This window comes from Octopus sinensis, linkage group LG4 (assembly GCF_006345805.1).
Source record: "Octopus sinensis linkage group LG4, ASM634580v1, whole genome shotgun sequence".
Taxonomy (NCBI): Eukaryota; Metazoa; Mollusca; class Cephalopoda; order Octopoda; family Octopodidae; genus Octopus; species Octopus sinensis.
Genome location: NC_043000.1, coordinates 16,627,045 through 16,651,926, shown reverse-complemented (window position 1 = coordinate 16,651,926; position 24,882 = coordinate 16,627,045). Strand labels below are relative to the sequence as shown.

Below are 24,882 nucleotides of genomic sequence, written 5' to 3'. Positions count from 1 at the left end.
TTAGATATCAGTCAAGAATATCATAACTTGGTCAAGGCTCTTCTTCATACCATTCATAATTGTATGCATGAACATATGTGTGTGTATGTATGCATTTGTATGAGCATCTGTGTGTGTGTGTGTGTATATATATATATGTATGTATGGGTGTAGGTGCTTGATAACTGTATCCATTGTATGTGTAGATGCATGTATATTTATACATGTGTGTGTGTGTATGCCTCACCTTTTTGAATATACCTCAGTATCATAAACTTCTAATTATACTTTAAATGCACCCCACTATCATTTTCTTATTGCACCCCTACCTTCATATATTTTACCCAAATTATAACCTACTCACCCTACTTCAACTCTGTAGACCTACCTTGTCATATTTTTGCCTCAGTCATCAAATTTGTAATGGTACTCCACTTTCATTATTATATCTCTATTTCATATATATATACTCCACCACTATACTGATATCAACCCTAACCTCTGCATTCAAATCCATCACATTATACATGCCCACATAAATGGACCAGACGTATAATGGGCTGGATTTGCATGAGAGGGAGTGTGTGTGTGTGTGTGTGTGTGTGTGAAAATGAGAAGAGTGTTGTTTTGTGCGTTTGTTTGAGTGTAGCAAAAGACAGCTCTGCTGTGTTTATCTATGTGTATGAATGTGTCCAGTGAGCAGCATATATATATAGAGAGAGAGAGAGGGAGAGGTGTCTCACAAAATTAGATTATGCAAAAATTGTATACTGTTGTCAGTTAAGTCAGGTGTTCAAAGTTTTGATTGTATTAGGTTCACAAGATCTTAACTAATCTATTCCCTGAGTATTTTGTTGCTATAATCTAACATTCATGGTTTCTGTGCAGATGTTATTAAAAACATATAGAATCACAATAGAGTAAGTTGATCAAAAATTGCAAGGCAGGTATAAACTGTCAGTTAAGTACCTCATTGGAGCTCCTTTGGCCATAATGTCTGCCTAAATACTTCATAGCATAGAGGAAAGTAACCTTTGATTCCATTTGATTACTGCAGTGTGAGTTAGCAATCTTTTTAACCATACACCATAGATTCTCTATGATATTTAGGCCAGGTGACTTACTTGGCTGGGTAAATACATTGATGATCAACAAAAGAAACAGTAATTGTTTGGGCACTATATATAGGTACCATATCCTAATGGAACAGAAATCTATCACCAAATAGCCTGCTGGTCGATGGAAACTTGAAGTGTTCCAAGATATCTTAGTTCATTGCTACATTGACTGTAACCCTGCGGAAATGCAGTGATTTAATTTTTGCACGTGTCATGTCTGTGATAACTTGAAGCTGGACTTCAAAACAGTTGGGTTCTGTGCTTCTCCAGCCCTCCTCTAAGCTCTGTAGCCCTTGTTTCCAAATAAGATACAACAGTTACTCTCATCAAGGAAACAACACTTTGTACCTCTACTAAACACTCCACACCTACTTTTCTTTGGCCCCAAATCAACTAACTGCCTCTGATACTATCTATTGTTGAATTGAGGCTTAGTACTGGCTACCATGCAAACGTTCTCCATCTCTTGAAGCCATCTTGTGTCAGGAGTCCCCTTAATGTTCTAATACTCCACCCTTATAGATCTCCTACACATTGTCTAATAGGTTCTTTTCCATGGTTCTCTCAAGGCTGCAGTTGATCCACTTGATGGGGCTCCTCTTTCTACCACACTCTGTTCATTCAGATGATATTTCAAGGAAATGTTTGATACAGAACTCTGAGAACGGCCAATTTTTTCAGTGATAACCATCGGCGTCTTCTCCCTTTTGTAGAAAGTGTCAATGGTGACCTTTTAGACGACTATTAAATCGGAAGACTTGCACATGACTGCACCAACAGCATTTACTGCAAAATATATGGCGAGGCTAGTTAAGAAGTTTGCTTCTGAACTACATGGTTTTGGGTTCAGTCCCATTGCATGGCATCCTCAGCAAGTATCTTCTACCATAGTGCAAAGTTAACGAAAATCTTGAGAGTAGTCATAAATAGAAAGACGCCCATTATATATACACACACACACACACACAGAGATATGTGTATATGTGTGCTTGCTTACACTTGCACTTCTCCAAAACTCACTAAGCCAACATTGTTGCCATTTACTGTCAACAAACCGTCCATTGACTTTTCACCCTCAAAAATGTGTGCATTAAGAGAAGATCCCTTACGTAAGAAGCTGGTATGGGTTAGTGGCAGAAAGCGCATCCAACTATAAAAGGAATACCTCAATAATATGTCCTGTATTGGAAAACAGAACAGACATAAAGACAAACAAGAAGAGTGAACACACACATGCATAAACACACTTACTCTTTTCCTTGTTTCAGTCATTTGACTGCGGCCATGCTGGAGCACCGCCTTTAGTCGAGCAACTCGACCCCGGCACTTATTCTTTTGTAAGCCCAGTACTTATTCTATCGGTCTCTTTTGCCGAACCGCTAAGTGACGGGGACATAAACACACCAGCATCGGTTGTCAAGCAATGCTAGGGGGACAAATACAGACACACAAACACACACACGCATATATAAATATACATATATACGACAGGCTTCTTTCAGTTTCCGTCTACCAAATCCACTCACAAGGCTTTGGTCGGCCCGAGGCTATAGTAGAAGATACTTGCCCAAGGTGCCACGCAGTGGGACTGAACCCGGAACCGTGTGGTTGGTAAACAAGCTACTTACCTCACAGCCACTCCTGCGACTTACCCAAACACACACACTAACATGCACACTTTTATGCGTTGTTATAGTTAATACATATATCCATCTATCCAAGTCATCCTTCAGGGCGCCCCAAACAAATATAACAATTATATAAAAGTATTGGCAAAGAAAGTATTACTCAAATATCGCACAATATCTGTGCAGCATTTTAAGATGCAGAGAGTTAACTTGTATTGGTCTGTACTCTCATACATATTAGTCTAAAATAATCATTCTAGAAACTAGTGAGATTGCTTACAGACAAAATGAAACACTTGTACCACATCTCTTATGCATAAGAACTATAAACTTTCTTTGAATAGTCATTGATATTCTAATTTTCTGAGATACACACGGATATGTAAGTACACAAGCAAGGCACAAATGCAGTTGTTTTGAGCTGAAGGTATGAAAGTAACCTCTGTGTTTGAATTGTGGTGGTCATAGTGTTGTTAATGGTGGTGATGGTGGTGGTTGTGATGGTCGTAGCAGCACCAGCAGTAGTAGTAGTAGTAGTAATGGCTGCACCAATACTAGTAGTGACAGCATGAGCACCAGTATGCATTGTACTTGAAAAGGGCTCTTGTCAGTCATCCTGTCCTCTTTGGTGAAGTGGACAGGCTTTACAAAGATTTACTGTTCAAACACCTGTAACAGGTTTACTCAGTGTATTATTCTCTAGGCTCAGATATAAGAAAGGGATGAAAGCCACTTCATGCAGAGTACATGGGGAAAAGAATGAGTCTGTTTTACTGGTCACTACATAAGAACTGAAATATATTTAAATAAAATGGTGTTTGATTTTTCTGTTGTTGGCATTACCATGTCGTTTAAATAGATGCTTCAGTTCATTGTTTTAGTGTGTCAAAGCCAAAATATTGATAGACTTTCCCTTGTTAAGTAGCTTCTGCCAAGCACATGTAGTTCATCTTCAAAGAAAACTGAATGCCTATTGGGCTTCAAAGAAAGCTCAGTAGGCATTAGTCTGTCGACTCTTTAGCCTCCTTAACTCTTTTACTTGTTTCAGTCATTTGACTGCGACCATGCTGGAGCACCGCCTTTAGTCGAGCATATCGACCCCGGGACTTATTCTTTGTAAGCCCAGTACTTATTCTATCGGTCTTTCTTTTGCCGAACCGCTAAGTGACGGGGACGTAAACACACCAGCATCGGTTGTCAAGCAATGCTAGAGGGACAAACACAGACACACAAACACAGATACACACACATACATATACATATATACGACATCCTTGTTGATTTTTCTCTCATTAGTTCTAAATAATAATGGATTTATTTCACGTCCTACATTCCACATCAAGTCCTTCTGGTTTGTATGTTAACAGGTTTACTCAATGTGTGATTCTCTAGGCACAGATATAAGAAAGGGAAATATATACATATGAGAGAGAAAGAAAGAAATGTGTGTATGTATTTAGTGATAACCAAATGTAGTTTCTGTGTATCAATATCCTGTTTTCATATTTATTTAATGTTAAATCCAATTTGTCCTTAGAGTCAAGTTTCTGATATGGTAACAGAAAGAAATGCAAATCTTTCCATGAAGTACATTGCTAGTCTAGTATTGATAATTTCTCTTGAAAGATTTGCTAGCTGTTCTTAAACTAGGCACACTAAAGTAAGTTGAATTAAATATTTTGCTCTCCCTTTGAAAGAGGACATGAAATATCTAAAGCTGTCATACAATTTATTGGCTTGTTGGGTATCACTGAAGTTTTTGTCTTCTTGTACTGTAACTAATATAAATACCAGTTTAGGGAATAACATTATGCTCAAAGTTACACTATTGATAGGATTTGAAATTGGCAGTGTTAACTAAATGCTTGCCCATTACTCACTGATCCTAGAGTGTACAGTATTTCACTTTCAACAAGAATTAAGTGTTATGGTCGTAGGTCTAGCATAGTATTAATTATAGAATCTGAACTCTCAGTAGATTGAGGGTTAGTACAAAAATTATTTTTTTTAATAGTTATTGTACCCTTTAAGTGAAAATGCCAAGATGTAATTCACTCCCATGTCATATTGGCATTCAGTCTAAAATAAGGAGGACATCATCGTATTTTGTACTGCTTCAGAAAGATTTGCAGAACTAGGTAGGAGCACTCCGTCGGTTACGACGACAAGGGTTCCGGTTGATCCGTCAACGGAACAGCCTGCTCGTGAAATTAACGTGCAAGTGGCTGAGCACTCCACAGACACGTGTACCCTTAACGTAATTCTCGGGGATATTCAGCGTGACACAGAGAGTGACAAGGCCGGCCCTTTGAAATACAGGTACAACAGAAACAGGAAGTAAGAGTGAGAGAATGTTGTGGTGAAAGAGTACAGCAGGGATCACCACCATCCCCTGCCGGAGCCTCGTGGAGCTTTAGGTGTTTTCGCTCAATAAACACTCACAACGCCCGGTCTGGGAATCGAAACCGCAATCCTACGACCTCGAGTCCGCTACCCTAACCACTGGGCCATTGCGCCTCCACATTTGCAGAACTAATATGAAGCTGACAGAAAACTTTGTTTTCTAGTGTGGTAAATTTTTTATGATGAGGTCAACAATCAGAAAACATTACTGATGATGAACCATCTCAGATTCAGACATATAATTTATCTTTAAGCTGCCACTGCATAAGTTTTGTAACGTGAAACAAAGCATTTCTGATATCCAGTTGACTGTTACTAGTCATGTTTTGATGCCAATCAATCTAGCTCTTCCAAATTTAGACGATCAACCTACCTTCCTGTCTTTCATTTAGACATCATGTATCTAAGACAAAGTAACCTAATGTGTCATTCCTTTTTTTTTTTTTTTTTTTTTTGAGGATGTTCTAGAGTATGATTTGAGAAAGCTATAGTTACCATTTCTAGCAAGTCAGGTAGAAATGACAGCCATAGAGACTCTTGTCTGTGGTTCATGTATTGCTGATAAGGTTCCTGATTCAACAATTTTCCATTAGATTTACAGTAAGGAAACTGGAGATCAAATGAATTCAATTAAATTTCTTCAGGGTCTTTTTTAATAATTTCGCTCTTTAAGCTACATTCCTTTTGTTTCTAAATTGTGGGACCAGCATTTGAAACAATAATAAATAATAGGCAGTTTATATAGGTAGGCTCTTTGCTGATTTGTAATTTTGTATTTTCTTTCTAGTCACTTAATATCTCACAGATATATCTTATCTATCACTGACTATCTAATGGCATTAAACTTCACAATACCTTGGCATAATCATCCTATCTTTTTATACATCTAGGACTACATTATTCAGTTGGTTCTTCAACTTCTCTTTAAAACAGTAATATGTGGTTTGAGGGCAAGTTGGCTGCTATTTCTAGCCGCTCAAGTAACTACTGGACAGCTTCTTGGTTAACTCCTATTTTGACATAGTTCTGGCCTGTGTCGATGACAGAGTTGGGATGGGCAGGCTGATGTGAAGATATATAATAGTTGTAAGCTTATCTCTCATTCAAACTCATGAACCGCAAGACAAAGATCAAACATGAAAAAAACCCAGAAGAAAGTATTAGAAAATGAGACTCGTGTGTGTGTAAGAGAAGCAGTGTGGAGCCATAATATTTACAGAACACACACACAACATACACATCCACACATGCATAAATATTAGACATAGATGATGTAGTCATGTATATTTACTTACAAACAACTCTAAGACATGTATTAACTCTTTAGCATTTAAACTGACCATATCTGGCCAAAATATTCTGCCTGTTTTATGTTCAAACTGACCAGATTTGACCTTTCATACCTCCCCTACAATATCATTAAAAAGAAATTTTCAATCACGTCATTGAAATCTTGAAACTATGAGATAATGCATGATTAATTCAAAACAATGTGAATAAATAAGCACTACATTTGAAAGACTAATCTGAATGCTAAAGGGTTAAGTACTTTCTCTTCCATTTGTACATCATGAATGTACATTAAAATAACATTGTAGAGAGAGAGAGAGAGAGAGAGTGTGTGTGTGTGTGATATGTGAGGTAAACATGATTACATATCCAGACCAAGGTTTAGTTCATTTGACCTTTTGGTTGACTGCACATGTCCGTAGACTGAGAACTGAAAAGAACAACAGAAGAAACTTTGGTGTTTGTATATGTAACCTGTGTGCCTAACATTTGATAAATACATGTCTGACTCTACTTATAGCACAAGGACATATTGAGCACTCACGTGACTTTGTACAACAAAATGTATGAATGTGTGTGTGTGTGTGTGTATGAATAGCTATTGCTTATATACAGGGTGTCCCCCAAAAATTGACATCATTTTGTTGTCTAATAACATAGCCACTTCTCGCTCAAATTATCTCAAATTTTAACAAAATGTGTAAAATCTAAGTTTGGATTAGGCATACGAGTGATAAGGACAATGTGCTGTTGAAATGGCCACCACATTCACCTGACTGGATACCTTGTGATTTTTTTTTTTATGGGTCTATGTAAAAAGGCTGGTCTATATCTCGCCTCTTCCTACATGCCTAGAAGAACTCAAGTAGAAAATCACTGAGGTGCTGGAGAATGTTTCACAAGACATGCTACAGCATGTTTGACAGGAGCTGGACTATCGAATTGATTTGTGTCCTGTCACAGGTGGTGCACATATTGAACATTTGTGAAACTATGTGAAATCAGTTATAAGATCTACACCCCTCTAAATCTCTTGTTCAAATTTTGATAAATAAATCTTTTATTGTTCAACATGAAGCCTATTTAATTTCGTATACTTTGGACATGTAATTACTCAGATATTCACATTTCAAATGATGTCAATTTTGGGGGCGACACCCTGTATATTATAGGCTAATATCATTGGATAATTACTATCTCTATGTATAAATGATATAACAACCACCAGTAATGTTGCAGTGTTCTTCAAAAATAGCAAAGAAATTATCACTGACCATTTACAGAGACCAATGAATGGCATCAGATACATTGATGGAAGTCACTCTCCACTGAGACAGATGACTTCCTGTTAGCAATCAGGGTGGCAAAATGGGATGAGGTGAATTAGGGAATTTGTTGAGGATTCTTCACTCTGTTTAGGAAAACCGAAGTTGCTTCTTTCCAACTCTGTTGCACCACTTCTTTTTATACTTGTTCATTGCTATTCTAACTTCTCATCATTCTTCTCAATGTGATCTAACACTTTCTCAATTATGCAATCTCTATATGCAGACTAATTATCTCTTATTGCTCAACTTTGGTTGTTTTCTGTATTTCCAACTTATTACTCAGCAAATGTAGTTAAATTATATTTTTGTTTTGTTTACAGTTTCCCCTTTATGCATACACACTGATATAAGTGTATGTTGGCAAATTTTATTTTGTGTGTGTATGTAAGTATATATGTGTGCGTATATATACACACGCATACTTACAAAGCATTCACCCATGATCCATAAATCACATACATCCTTGATATCTGGTGGTATTCATGTGTCTTCTATTGTCCATCCATAACAGTGTCTTTCTCAATTCAATTCTGATTAGCTTATCTCTCTGGTCTCTTCCGGTCTGGATTATTGGCTTATCATTTTTCAGCCATTAGTAACCTTTCAGTAATTTTTGCTTTACAGGCCGTTGGAAACGTGCCAATGCTATGAAAAGAAAAAAACACAAAAAAAAATCACCCAGTGGTGCACAGATAGAACGTGAGGCTGCGAGAGTAAAATCCCCTGGAATAGAGAATAAGGTAGAAGGTGAAGTTTTCAGAACCCCTCCTACAGAAAAGACTGATGTGGAAGAATATGAAAAGGTTTTGGAGGATGGTACTATGTACCATGTTAAGCGAATCCGAAAGCATTCACTGTCTCGTGTTAAGAGAAAAATTGTTTCAGAAGATGGTACTGAAAGATTGGTTGAGGAAAACATTGATGTACCTGGAACAGAGACTATTGACAGTATTGAGACTTTTGAACAGCCACCTCGTTCTGTAAGTGTGATTGAAAAAGTAACAGAAGAACTTCCTTCTGGTAAGGTGGTTGAGCGTAAGGTGCAGAATGTTCGAATGGTGCACAAGATCAAGACAACGCACAAACACATTGACCCAGACCAGACTATCAAATTTGAGGAATATGAAATGGATGAGGTAGTTCCTGGTACAGAAACTTGCTTTTACATTGATGATAAGTCTAATGATGATGCCAATAGAACTACTCAGAAGCCTCAGATACCTATTGACAAAAATCTATATCGTGTAGATTTACCATTTGAGCTGGAACGCTTTTACCATGTTGATCAAGACAGGCAGCAAAAAGAACAGAGTCCTCTTAACCATGTTGAAGTAACTGATGGCCAAATGGTCAAAGGAACTGTTGAACTGCATGTTGATCAACATATCCAGGAAAAGATTCAGAAGCCAAACACCAAAGATATCAGACGTATTGAGTTACCACAAGAAGATTCATTCCAAGATAATAATTTCACATCTGATCAAGCTGACAACCAAACTCTTGAAACATTCATGTGTAAAAATGTTCCGAGTGCGGAAATGTCAGTTGGTCAGGATCATGTTGATTTGCCAGTGGATACAGATGATGTACATGAAGATCTACCAGCTGCTCAAAATGTCAGACGATCTCTTGGTGAAGGTGTCTATCATGTAGACCAGCCTGTTGCTTTGGAAACTTTGCACCGTGTTGAGAAACCTTCCTTTCAAAGTGGAGAGTATCCTATTGATCAATCAGTTGATAGCATTGAACCAGTTGATGCCAACATTGCGTATAGTCAACAAATTCCATCTGATCAAGATTATAACATTGGAAAGCTGTCTACTCCAGATATTCCACATGTAGAAATTACAAAAATTGAAGATTATGATGAATATTATGATGTACCAGCTGGTGAAGTGCTGCCAGATACTAAAGTTACCAAACCTACTGGTCCATTTGGTGTCTACCATGTTGATCTTCCAGTGGATCTTGAACAATTACATCGTGTTGACCCACCTTCTCGTCCAGTCAGCTCTCAAGATATTGACAAATCACTTACTCAAGCTGACATCCCAACTACTCAAGACTTCCCAGAAGGTATTGAACACACTATTGGAGAGTATCGTACCACACCTGTTGATGTTCTTCCAGGTCAAGATCACCAGCTACCTGTAGAGCCACTCTCTCGTAAAGACATTTCTGTAGTTGAGTCATCTGTTGATCAAATTCATCAGCAAGTCCCTATTCCTACTGATCAAAATGTCAGACGCTCGGTTGGTGGAGGTGTATATCATGTAGACCAGCCTGTTGCTCTGGAAACTTTGCACCGTGTTGAGAAACCTTGCTTTCAAAATGGAGAGTATCCTATTGATCAATCAGTTGATAGCATTGAACCAGTTGATGCCAACATTTCGTATAGTCAACAAATTCCATCTGATCAAGATTATAACATTGGAAAGCTGTCTGCTCCAGATATTCCACACGTAGAAATGAGGAAACCTGAAGATCATGATGAATATTATGATGTACCAGCTGGTGAAGTGCTGCCAGATAGTAAAGTTACCAAACCTACTGGTCCATTTGGTGTCTACCATGTTGATCTTCCAGTGGATCTTGAACAATTACATCATGTTGACCCACCTTCTCGTCCAGTCAGCTCTCAAGATATTGACAAATCACTTACTCAAGCTGACATCCCAACTACTCAAGACTTCCCAGAAGGTATTGAACACACTATTGGAGAGTATCGTACCACACCTGTTGATGTTCTTCCAGGTCAAGATCACCAGCTACCTGTAGAGCCACTCTCTCGTAAAGACATTCCTGTAGTTGAGTCATCTGTTGATCAAATTCATCAGCAAGTCCCTATTCCTACTGATCAAAATGTCAGACGCTCGGTTGGTGGAGGTGTATATCATGTAGACCAGCCTGTTGCTCTGGAAACTTTGCACCGTGTTGAGAAACCTTGCTTTCAAAATGGAGAGTATCCTATTGATCAATCAGTTGATAGCATTGAACCAGTTGATGCCAACATTTCGTATAGTCAACAAATTCCATCTGATCAAGATTATAACATTGGAAAGCTGTCTGCTCCAGATATTCCACACGTAGAAATGAGGAAACCTGAAGATCATGATGAATATTATGATGTACCAACTGGTGAAGTGCTGCCAGATAGTAAAGTTACCAAACCTACTGGTCCATTTGGTGTCTACCATGTTGATCTTCCAGTGGATCTTGAACAATTACATCGTGTTGACCCACCTTCTCGTCCAGTCAGCTCTCAAGATATTGACAAATCACTTACTCAAGCTGACATCCCAACTACTCAAGACTTCCCAGAAGGTATTGAACACACTATTGGAGAGTATCGTACCACACTGTTGATGTTTTTCCAGGTCAAGATCACCAGCTACCTGTAGAGCCACTCTCTCGTAAAGACATTCCTGTAGTTGAGTCATCTGTTGATCAAATTCATCAGCAAGTCCCTATTCCTACTGATCAAAATGTCAGACGCTCGGTTGGTGGAGGTGTATATCATGTAGACCAGCCTGTTGCTCTGGAAACTTTGCACCGTGTTGAGAAACCTTCCTTTCAAAATGGAGAGTATCCTATTGATCAATCAGTTGATAGCATTGAACTAGTTGATGCCAACATTTCGTATAGTCAACAAAACCTATCTGATCAAGATTATAACATTGGAAAGCTGTCTGCTCCAGATATTCCACACGTAGAAATGAGGAAACCTGAAGATCATGATGAATATTATGATGTACCAACTGGTGAAGTGCTGCCAGATAGTAAAGTTACCAAACCTACTGGTCCATTTGGTGTCTACCATGTTGATCTTCCAGTGGATCTTGAACAATTACATCGTGTTGACCCACCTTCTCGTCCAGTCAGCTCTCAAGATATTGACAAATCACTTACTCAAGCTGACATCCCAACTACTCAAGACTTCCCAGAAGGTATTGAACACACTATTGGAGAGTATCGTACCACACCTGTTGATGTTTTTCCAGGTCAAGATCACCAGCTACCTGTAGAGCCACTCTCTCGTAAAGACATTCCTGTAGTTGAGTCATCTGTTGATCAAATTCATCAGCAAGTCCCTATTCCTACTGATCAAAATGTCAGACGCTCGGTTGGTGGAGGTGTATATCATGTAGACCAGCCTGTTGCTCTGGAAACTTTGCACCGTGTTGAGAAACCTTCCTTTCAAAATGGAGAGTATCCTATTGATCAATCAGTTGATAGCATTGAACTAGTTGATGCCAACATTTCGTATAGTCAACAAAACCTATCTGATCAAGATTATAACATTGGAAAGCTGTCTGCTCCAGATATTCCACACGTAGAAATGAGGAAACCTGAAGATCATGATGAATATTATGATGTACCAACTGGTGAAGTGCTGCCAGATACTAAAGTTACCAAACCTACTGGTCCATTTGGTGTCTACCATGTTGATCTTCCAGTGGATCTTGAACAATTACATCGTGTTGACCCACCTTCTCGTCCAGTCAGCTCTCAAGATATTGACAAATCACTTACTCAAGCTGACATCCCAACTACTCAAGACTTCCCAGAAGGTATTGAACACACTATTGGAGAATATCGTACCACACCTGTTGATGTTTTTCCAGGTCAAGATCACCAGCTACCTGTAGAGCCACTCTCTCGTAAAGACATTCCTGTAGTTGAGTCATCTGTTGATCAAATTCATCAGCAAGTCCCTATTCCTACTGATCGGAATGTCAGACGTTCTGTTGGTGGAGGTGTATATCATGTAGACCAGCCTGTTGCTCTGGAAACTTTGCACCGTGTTGAGAAACCTTCCTGTCAAAGTGGAGAGTATCCTATTGATCAATCAGTTGATAGCATTGAACCAAATGATGCCAACATTTCGTATAGTCAACAAATTCCATCTGATCAAGATTATAACATTGGAAAGCTGTCTGCTCCAGATATTCCATATGTAGAAATGAGGAAACCTGAAGATCATGATGAATATTATGATGTACCAGCTGGTGAAGTGCTGCCAGATACTAAAGTTACCAAACCTACTGGTCCATTTGGTGTCTACCATGTTGATCTTCCAGTGGATCTTGAACAATTACATCGTGTTGACCCACCTTCTCGTCCAGTCAGCTCTCAAGATATTGACAAATCACTTACTCAAGCTGACATCCCAACTACTCAAGACTTCCCAGAAGGTATTGAACACACTATTGGAGAGTATCGTACCACACCTGTTGATGTTTTTCCAGGTCAAGGTCACCAGCTACCTGTAGAGCCACTCTCTCGTAAAGACATTCCTGTAGTTGAGTCATCTGTTGATCAAATTCATCAGCAAGTCCCTATTCCTACTGATCAAAATGTCAGACGCTCGGTTGGTGGAGGTGTATATCATGTAGACCAGCCTGTTGCTCTGGAAACTTTGCATCGTGTTGAGAAACCTTGCTTTCAAAATGGAGAGTATCCTATTGATCAATCAGTTGATGCCAACATTTCGTATAGTCAACAAAACCCATCTGATCAAGATTATAACATTGGAAAGCTGTCTGCTCCAGATATTCCACACGTAGAAATGAGGAAACCCGAAGATCATGATGAATATTATGATGTACCAACTGGTGAAGTGCTGCCAGATAGTAAAGTTACCAAACCTACTGGTCCATTTGGTGTCTACCATGTTGATCTTCCAGTGGATCTTGAACAATTACATCGTGTTGACCCACCTTCTCGTCCAGTCAGCTCTCAAGATATTGACAAATCACTTACTCAAGCTGACATCCCAACTACTCAAGACTTCCCAGAAGGTATTGAACACACTATTGGAGAATATCGTACCACACCTGTTGATGTTCTTCCAGGTCAAGATCACCAGCTACCTGTAGAGCCACTCTCTCATAAAGACATTCCTGTAGTTGAGTCATCTGTTGATCAAATTCATCAGCAAGTCCCTATTCCTACTGATCGGAATGTCAGACGTTCTGTTGGTGGAGGTGTATATCATGTAGACCAGCCTGTTGCTCTGGAAACTTTGCACCGTGTTGAGAAACCTTCCTTTCAAAGTGGAGAGTATCCTATTGATCAATCAGTTGATAGCATTGAACCAGATGATGCCAACATTTCGTATAGTCAACAAATTCCATCTGATCAAGATTATAACATTGGAAAGCTGTCTGCTCCAGATATTCCATATGTAGAAATGAGGAGGAAACCTGAAGATCATGATGAATATTATGATGTACCAGCTGGTGAAGTGCTGCCAGATACTAAAGTTACCAAACCTACTGGTCCATTTGGTGTCTACCATGTTGATCTTCCAGTGGATCTTGAGCAATTACATCGTGTTGACCCACCTTCTCGTCCAGTCAGCTCTCAAGATATTGACAAATCACTTACTCAAGCTGACATCCCAACTACTCAAGACTTCCCAGAAGGTATTGAACACGCTATTGGAGAATATCGTACCACACCTGTTGATATTGTCCCAGGTCAAGATCACCAGCTACCTGTAGAGCCACTCTCTCGTAAAGACATTCCTGTAGTTGAGTCATCTCTTGATCAAATTCATCAGCAAGTCCCTATTCCTACTGATCGGAATGTCAGACGCTCTGTTGGTGGAGGTGTATATCATGTAGACCAGCCTGTTGCTCTGGAAACTTTGCACCGTGTTGAGAAACCTTCCTTTCAAAGTGGAGAGTATCCTATTGATCAATCAGTTGATAGCATTGAACCAGTTGATGCCAACATTTCGTATAGTCAACAAATTCCATCTGATCAAGATTATAACATTGGAAAGCTGTCTGCTCCAGATATTCCATTTGTAGAAATGAGGAAACCTGAAGATCATGATGAATATTATGATGTACCAGCTGGTGAAGTGCTGCCAGATACTAAAGTTACCAAACCTACTGGTCCATTTGGTGTCTACCATGTTGATCTTCCAGTGGATCTTGAACAATTACATCGTGTTGACCCACCTTCTCGTCCAGTCAGCTCTCAAGATATTGACAAATCACTTACTCAAGCTGACATCCCAACTACTCAAGACTTCCCAGAAGGTATTGAACACACTATTGGAGAATATCGTACCACACCTGTTGATGTTTTTCCAGGTCAAGATCACCAGCTACCTGTTGAGCCACTCTCTCGTAAAGACATTCCTGTAGTTGAGTCATCTGTTGATCAAATTCATCAGCAAGTCCCTATTCCTACTGATCGGAATGTCAGACGTTCTGTTGGTGGAGGTGTATATCATGTAGACCAGCCTGTTGCTCTGGAAACTTTGCACCGTGTTGAGAAACCTTCCTTTCAAAGTGGAGAGTATCCTATTGATCAATCAGTTGATAGCATTGAACCAGATGATGCCAACATTTCGTATAGTCAACAAATTCCATCTGATCAAGACTATAACATTGGAAAGCTGTCTGCTCCAGATATTCCATATGTAGAAATGAGGAAACCTGAAGATCATGATGAATATTATGATGTACCAGCTGGTGAAGTGCTGCCAGATACTAAAGTTACCAAACCTACTGGTCCATTTGGTGTCTACCATGTTGATCTTCCAGTGGATCTTGAGCAATTACATCGTGTTGACCCACCTTCTCGTCCAGTCAGCTCTCAAGATATTGACAAATCACTTACTCAAGCTGACATCCCAACTACTCAAGACTTCCCAGAAGGTATTGAACACACTATTGGAGAATATCGTACCACACCTGTTGATGTTTTTCCAGGTCAAGATCACCAGCTACCTGTAGAGCCACTCTCTCGTAAAGACATTCCTGTAGTTGAGTCATCTCTTGATCAAATTCATCAGCAAGTCCCTATTCCTACTGATCGGAATGTCAGACGTTCTGTTGGTGGAGGTGTATATCATGTAGACCAGCCTGTTGCTCTGGAAACTTTGCACCGTGTTGAGAAACCTTCCTTTCAAAGTGGAGAGTATCCTATTGATCAATCAGTTGATAGCATTGAACCAGATGATGCCAACATTTCGTATAGTCAACAAATTCCATCTGATCAAGACTATAACATTGGAAAGCTGTCTGCTCCAGATATTCCATATGTAGAAATGAGGAAACCTGAAGATCATGATGAATATTATGATGTACCAGCTGGTGAAGTGCTGCCAGATACTAAAGTTACCAAACCTACTGGTCCATTTGGTGTCTACCATGTTGATCTTCCAGTGGATCTTGAGCAATTACATCGTGTTGACCCACCTTCTCGTCCAGTCAGCTCTCAAGATATTGACAAATCACTTACTCAAGCTGACATCCCAACTACTCAAGACTTCCCAGAAGGTATTGAACACACTATTGGAGAATATCGTACCACACCTGTTGATGTTGTCCCAGGTCAAGATCACGATCTACCTGTTGAGCCACTCTCTCGTAAAGACATTCCAGTAGTTGAGTCATCTGTTGATCAAATTCATCAGCAAGTCCCTATTCCTACTGATCGGAATGTCAGACGCTCGGTTGGTGGAGGTGTATATCATGTAGACCAGCCTGTTGCTCTGGAAACTTTGCACCGTGTTGAGAAACCTTCCTTTCAAAGTGGAGAGTATCCTATTGATCAATCAGTTGATAGCATTGAACCAGTTGATGCCAACATTGCGTATAGTCAACAAATTCCATCTGATCAAGATTATAACATTGGAAAGCTGTCTGCTCCAGATATTCCACACGTAGAAATGAGGAAACCTGAAGATCATGATGAATATTATGATGTACCAACTGGTGAAGTGCTGCCAGATACTAAAGTTACCAAACCTACTGGTCCATTCGGTGTCTACCATGTTGATCTTCCAGTGGATCTTGAACAATTACATCGTGTTGACCCACCTTCTCGTCCGGTCAGCTCTCAAGATATTGACAAATCACTTACTCAAGCTGACATCCCAACTACTCAAGACTTCCCAGAAGGTATTGAACACACTATTGGAGAATATCGTACCACACCTGTTGATGTTGTCCCAGGTCAAGATCACGATCTACCTGTTGAGCCACTCTCTCGTAAAGACATTCCTGTAGTTGAGTCATCTGTTGATCAAATTCATCAGCAAGTCCCTATTCCTACTGATCAAAATGTCAGACGCTCGGTGGTGGAGGTGTATATCATGTAGACCAGCCTGTTGCTCTGGAAACTTTGCACCGTGTTGAGAAACCTTCCTTTCAAAGTGGAGAGTATCCTATCAATCAATCAGTTGATAGCATTGAACCAGTTGAAACCAACATTTCGTATAGTCAACAAATTCCATCTGATCAAGATTATAACATTGGAAAGCTGTCTGCTCCAGATATTCCACAGTAGAAATGAGGAAACCTGAAGATCATGATGAATATTATGATGTACCAACTGGTGAAGTGCTGCCAGATAGTAAAGTTACCAAACCTACTGGTCCATTGGTGTCTACCATGTTGATCTTCCAGTGGATCTTGAACAATTACATCGTGTTGACCCACCTTCTCGTCCAGTCAGCTCTCAAGATATTGACAAATCACTTACTCAAGCTGACATCCCAACTACTCAAGACTTCCCAGAAGGTATTGAACACACTATTGGAGAATATCGTACCACACCTGTTGATGTTTTTCCAGGTCAAGATCACCAGCTACCTGTTGAGCCACTCTCTCGTAAAGACATTCCTGTAGTTGAGTCATCTGTTGATCAAATTCATCAGCAAGTCCCTATTCCTACTGATCGGAATGTCAGACGTTCTGTTGGTGGAGGTGTATATCATGTAGACCAGCCTGTTGCTCTGGAAACTTTGCACCGTGTTGAGAAACCTTCCTTTCAAAGTGGAGAGTATCCTATTGATCAATCAGTTGATAGCATTGAACCAGATGATGCCAACATTTCGTATAGTCAACAAATTCCATCTGATCAAGACTATAACATTGGAAAGCTGTCTGCTCCAGATATTCCATATGTAGAAATGAGGAAACCTGAAGATCATGATGAATATTATGATGTACCAGCTGGTGAAGTGCTGCCAGATACTAAAGTTACCAAACCTACTGGTCCATTTGGTGTCTACCATGTTGATCTTCCAGTGGATCTTGAGCAATTACATCGTGTTGACCCACCTTCTCGTCCAGTCAGCTCTCAAGATATTGACAAATCACTTACTCAAGCTGACATCCCAACTACTCAAGACTTCCCAGAAGGTATTGAACACACTATTGGAGAATATCGTACCACACCTGTTGATGTTTTTCCAGGTCAAGATCACCAGCTACCTGTAGAGCCACTCTCTCGTAAAGACATTCCTGTAGTTGAGTCATCTCTTGATCAAATTCATCAGCAAGTCCCTATTCCTACTGATCGGAATGTCAGACGTTCTGTTGGTGGAGGTGTATATCATGTAGACCAGCCTGTTGCTCTGGAAACTTTGCACCGTGTTGAGAAACCTTCCTTTCAAAGTGGAGAGTATCCTATTGATCAATCAGTTGATAGCATTGAACCAGATGATGCCAACATTTCGTATAGTCAACAAATTCCATCTGATCAAGACTATAACATTGGAAAGCTGTCTGCTCCAGATATTCCATATGTAGAAATGAGGAAACCTGAAGATCATGATGAATATTATGATGTACCAGCTGGTGAAGTGCTGCCAGATACTAAAGTTACCAAACCTACTGGTCCATTTGGTGTCTACCATGTTGATCTTCCAGTGGATCTTGAGCAATTACATCGTGTTGACCCACCTTCTCGTCCAGTCAGCTCTCAAGATATTGACAAATCACTTACTCAAGCTGACATCCCAACTACTCAAGACTTCCCAGAAGGTATTGAACACACTATTGGAGAATATCGTACCACACCTGTTGATGTTGTCCCAGGTCAAGATCACGATCTACCTGTTGAGCCACTCTCTCGTAAAGACATTCCAGTAGTTGAGTCATCTGTTGATCAAATTCATCAGCAAGTCCCTATTCCTACTGATCGGAATGTCAGACGCTCGGTTGGTGGAGGTGTATATCATGTAGACCAGCCTGTTGCTCTGGAAACTTTGCACCGTGTTGAGAAACCTTCCTTTCAAAGTGGAGAGTATCCTATTGATCAATCAGTTGATAGCATTGAACCAGTTGATGCCAACATTGCGTATAGTCAACAAATTCCATCTGATCAAGATTATAACATTGGAAAGCTGTCTGCTCCAGATATTCCACACGTAGAAATGAGGAAACCTGAAGATCATGATGAATATTATGATGTACCAACTGGTGAAGTGCTGCCAGATACTAAAGTTACCAAACCTACTGGTCCATTCGGTGTCTACCATGTTGATCTTCCAGTGGATCTTGAACAATTACATCGTGTTGACCCACCTTCTCGTCCGGTCAGCTCTCAAGATATTGACAAATCACTTACTCAAGCTGACATCCCAACTACTCAAGACTTCCCAGAAGGTATTGAACACACTATTGGAGAATATCGTACCACACCTGTTGATGTTGTCCCAGGTCAAGATCACGATCTACCTGTTGAGCCACTCTCTCGTAAAGACATTCCTGTAGTTGAGTCATCTGTTGATCAAATTCATCAGCAAGTCCCTATTCCTACTGATCAAAATGTCAGACGCTCGGTTGGTGGAGGTGTATATCATGTAGACCAGCCTGTTGCTCTGGAAACTTTGCACCGTGTTGAGAAACCTTCCTTTCAAAGTGGAGAGTATCCTATCAATCAATCAGTTGATAGCATTGAACCAGTTGAAACCAACATTTCGTATAGTCAACAAATTCCATCTGATCAAGATTATAACATTGGAAAGCTGTCTGCTCCAGATATTCCACACGTAGAAATGAGGAAACCTGAAGATCATGATGAATATTATGATGTACCAACTGGTGAAGTGCTGCCAGATAGTAAAGTTACCAAACCTACTGGTCCATTTGGTGTCTACCATGTTGATCTTCCAATGGATCTTGAACAATTACGTCGTGTTGACCCACCTTCTCGTCCAGTCAGCTCTCAAGATATTGACAAATCACTTACTCAAGCTGACATCCCAACTACTCAAGACTTCCCAGAAGGTATTGTACACACTATTGGAGAATATCGTACCACACCTGTTGATATTGTTCCAGGTCAAGATCACCAGCTACCTGTAGAGCCACTCTCTCGTAAAGACATTCCTGTAGTTGAGTCATCTGTTGATCAAATTCATCAGCAAGTCCCTATTCCTACTGATCGGAATGTCAGACGCTCTGTTGGTGGAGGTGTATATCATGTAGACCAACCTGTTGCTCTGGAAACTTTGCACCGTGTTGAGAAACCTTCCTTTCAAAGTGGAGAGTTTCCTATCAATCAATCAGTTGATAGCATTGAACCAGTTGAAACCAACATTTCATATAGTCAACAAATTCCATCTGATCAAGATTATAACATTGGAAAGCTGTCTGCTCCAGATATTCCACACGTAGAAATGAGGAAACCTGAAGATCATGATGAATATTATGATGTACCAACTGGTGAAGTGCTGCCAGATACTAAAGTTACCAAACCTACTGGTTCATTTGGTGTCTACCATGTTGATCTTCCAGTGGATCTTGAGCAATTACATCGTGTTGACCCACCTTCCCGTCCAGTCAGCTCTCAAGATATTGACAAATCACTTACTCAAGCTGACATACGAAGTACTCAAGACTTCCCAGAAGGTATTGAACACACTATTGGAGAGTATCGTACCACACCTGTTTATGTTTTTCCAGGTCAAGATCACCAGCTACCTGTAGAGCCACTCTCTCGTAAAGACATTCATGTTGTTGAGCCATCTGTTGGTTACATTGGTCAGCAAGTCCCTATTCCTACTGATCAAAATATCAGACGCTCTGTTGGTGGAAGTGTTTATCCTGTTGACCATCCTGTTATTCCGGGAACTTTGCACTATGTTGACAGAGAGTATCCTGTTGGTCAGTCAGCTGATACTACTGAAACAGGTGATGTCACTCTTCTTCATGGTCGACAACTTCTACCTGATCAAGATTATAATATTGAAATACTCTCTCCTCAAGATATTCCACAGGTACAAATGTCCAAAACTAAAGATAATTTTCAGTATCATGATCTGCCAGCCAGCAAACAACTGCAAAGTATTGATGTGGCCAAACCTAGTGGTCCATTTGGTGTTTATCATGTTGATCTTCCAGTGGATCTAGAACAGCTACATCGTGCTGCCAAACCTTCTTCTCAAGGTGGCTCTCAGCCTGTCGATAAACCAGCAGGCAATGCTGACGTCACTACACGTCATGATACCCCAGAAATTATTGGACAGTCTATTGGAGAATATCATACAACACCTGATCTTCCTACTAGTCAAGGCCAATTGCCTACTAAACAAGATGATCATATAATCAAACAGCCCATTGCTCCAGGTGTTCAATATAATAAAATATCCACTCAAGATACTGATGCTGTTCATATTCCCACTGACCAATATGGCCAGCCTATTTCTCCATTCACTGCTCAAGATGATCATGGTAATAGACTGTCCATTGGTGCAGGTGTTTATCATGTGGATGTTCCAAGTAATCTTGAACAACTACACAGAGTTGACCAACATAGTCAGCTGAGACCTACAAGCGATATTGATCAACCTACGCATCAGGATGTACAAGGTAACATTGGTTTACGTGCTGGTCAGGATGTTGAAAACAATGTTGTAATACCTGCTCCTGAAGGCATTCGTAGTGTGACTGTGGTTTCTACTCCAGGAATACATCATATGTCCTCTCAAATTGTAGATATGCAGTCTCCTGTCACATCCTCTGACCTGAAATTTCCACTTGCTCAGGAACAGTATACTGGTGAAGGTATTCCAGTTCCCACAAGTCGAGATCAACTTAAAAAGGCAGATATTCACATTGGTGAAGGCCAAGAGCTGTCAAGTATTGAGCAGCTCACAGATAAAGGTAGTTCCAGTGTTGATCCACGTGGTTTTGCTTTACCATCCAATAAAGGCAATACATACATTGGTGGGTTACCAGTTCATGCTGATCTTCCTACTAGCCAAGAGGATCATCGTGATGGTCTTTCAACTAATCGGCCTTCCTTCCATAGTGACACCCCAACAGGTGGTTCACGCCTGCATCACGTTGACCTCTCCACCGGTCAAGATAGTTGCAAGCCCATTGACTTATCTGTTGATCAAGATCCTTTAGTTGACAATTTTCCTGCCGATCAGTACTGCTATTATGTTGACCCCCCTATAACCGAAAAAATTTCCCTTGCACATGAAACTACTGACCTATCCACGAACAAACATATACCTCTACATAGTTTTCATCTGTCCACTGGTCAAGATGTTCATCAACATCTTCCTCTTCAGGCTCATCAAGTTGAATTACATCATGATGATTCTCGAACTGAAGATGGTAATCAAGATACTAACAAAATTGTTGGAGTTCATTGTGATAAAGTATCTGCTGGTGGTCAGATTCTAACCACTGTCCTGACATCTGACAGTGATGTTGGTCACCTTCAAGAGGAAGATCATAATGTTGATGGAAGTGTCAGTTCAGATGGGGCTGTCCCTAGCATTCAGGCACAAGTACAAAATCTCAATGTCACCTCATGCCAAGGACAGCTCAAAAAAGATGACCTATCCAGTGGGCAAGATAAGTTCAAGTCAGTTCAAAATACTGGTCAACATAGAGATGACCATGAATGTCGGTATGGCCTCAAACATACTGACCAACATGGAGATGATCATGAATGTCGATATGGCCTCAAACATACTGACCAGCATGGAGATGACCATGAATGTCGATATGGCCTTAAACATACTGACCAGCATGGAGATGACCATGAATGTCGATATGGCCTTAAACATAGTGACCAACATGGAGATGACCATGAATGTCGATATGGCCTTAAACATAGTGACCAACATGGAGATGACCATGAATGTCGATATGGCCTTAAACATACTGACCAGCATGGAGATGACCATGAATGTCGATATGGCCTTAAACATACTGACCAGCATGGAGATGACCATGAATGTCGATATGGCCTTAAACATACTGACCAGCATGGAGATGACCATGAATGTCGATATGGCCTTAAACATACTGACCAGCATGGAGATGACCATGAATGTCGATATGGCCTTAAACATACTGACCAGCATGGAGATGACCATGAATGTCGATATGGCCTTAAACATACTGACCAGCATGGAGATGACCATGAATGTCGATATGGCCTTAAACATACTGACCAACATGGAGATGACCATGAATGTCGGTATGGCCTTAAACATAGTGACCAGCATGGAGATGACCATGAATATGGCCTCAAACATACTGACCAACATGGAGATGACCGTGAATGTCGGTACGGCCTCAAAGACAGTGAACAACGACAAGATGACTTTCAATGTCAATATAGCATCAAATATATTGACCAACATAGAGATAACAAAGAATGCGAGTATAGCCTCAGACATACTGACCAAGGTAATGTCTTTGAATGTCAGTATGACCTCGAACATAGTGACCAGTATAGGGATGATCAATACTGCTTTTATATTAACCCCCCTGTCACCGAACAAATTTTCCTTGCACCTCAAACTGCTGACCCATCTGTGTCCAAACATGTTCCTCTACATTGTTTTCATCTGTCCACTGGTCAAGATGTTCAACAACATATTCCTCTTCAGTCTCATCAAGTTGATTTACGTCATGCTGATTCTCAAACTGGTGAAAATGGTAATCAAGTTGGTGACAAAACTGTTGACATTCATTGTAATAAAGTATCCACTGGTGGTCAGATTCTAACCACTGTCCTTACGTCTGACAGTGATGCTGGTCACCTTCAAGAGGAAGGTGGAATAGTCTCTGTCGTCCAGACACATGTACAAAAGAACCCCACCTCTGAGGGAGCTCAATCGCAAAAAGATGACCTTTCCACTGGACAAGGTCAGTCCAAGTTAGTTCAAGGTACTGAACAGCAGGGCACTGAATATAGCTTTGGACAAGGTCTTCAACAGAGCAGCAGCACTGAATGCAAGTATACTTTTGAACATACTGGTCAATCAGGTGAAAGTAGTAGCTATAACATTGAACAAACACACATCACACACAGTTTTCCAAAATCTGATGAGCTCTCTGGTCATCAACAGGGTGACGTATCCATCCTCCATCTTTCCACCCAACAACCCGATGCACCTTCTAGTAGTCGCTCTCAAAGTAGCACTACTCAGCAAGGGGACATTTCATATTCCACTCACATATCATCTCAGTCAACTTCAGACCAAGATACTCTCCAATTCCAAGACTCTCGCACACCGACCGTTCTATCTGACCCCACTAAAGAGGTCACAACAAAAAAGTCTTCACGGAAATCTCGTAAATCAAATCGTAAGAAGAAAAAAACATCTTCACAAGGTAATTTAGATGATCTCTGGTTTTTGCCTACCTCTCTCTCTCTCTCTCTTTTTTTTGCTCAGTCACTCTCTTTTTCATTCACTCACTTGTTCACGTTCTTACACTTTCGTCTCTTCTTAATATCTGCTGAAAGATATCTTCAACCTTGGCCTCAGCTTAATATAAAGGTTCTGGTATAAAAACAAAACTGATTTAAGCAAAAGCGCTCTAACTAACCATTCTCTTCAAAGTGTCTCTCAGAAATACAACTTCACTGTTGTTACTGAGGAAAAAAGAAAAAACAGGCCTTTATCTTCACCAAAACCAGGATTGTTGTTGTTGTTGGTCAACATTTGAGTGATGACTTCTCTGATTGCACTTTGATGCCACTTCCTAGAGTTTTAACCATCATCCTCTAACTTCTGACAGGTTTCATTTCCGTGTAGAAACTGGTTTATTACATCTTATTTGGCTTGTTTTTATTACATATTTTTATTCATTCCCCCTCCACCTTTTTTTTTTGTTTTGTGTGAATTGGCACTCAAAGACAATACAAAGATTTCATTTGCTTGACACTTTATCAGGTAAGCAATATTAATGACAACAACGATGATCCAGAAAAGTCTTTGATTAACATATGCTTTAGAAATATTTCAACAAGTTCATGAATGTTGTATTGAGGGATCAATATTGGTTGACTTCACCATCTTTTCATGGCCATACAACTAAACACTCATTGACAATGAAATCACCTTTTCAA

General features: G+C 40.1%; 1 protein-coding gene across 45 annotated transcripts in view; it reads left to right on the top strand.

Annotated features, from left to right (window-relative positions):
- The window catches only part of LOC115210251 (titin), a 626,493-nt gene that overhangs the window by 533,427 nt on the left and 68,184 nt on the right, over nucleotides 1-24,882 (top strand). For 8 of the 45 annotated variants that reach the window (XM_036501821.1, XM_036501819.1, XM_036501815.1 and 5 more), the window contains exon 1: nucleotides 17,646-24,143. The exons of 34 other annotated variants lie outside the window; for them this stretch is intronic. In XM_036501821.1, coding sequence (XP_036357714.1) covers nucleotides 17,684-24,143 — 6,460 coding nt within the window. In that variant the 5' untranslated portion in view covers nucleotides 17,646-17,683. Of the gene's footprint in view, nucleotides 1-17,640; nucleotides 24,144-24,882 lie in introns of those variants that run through there. 3 more of the 45 variants (XM_036501823.1, XM_036501822.1, XM_036501816.1) reach the window with 3 other exon arrangements.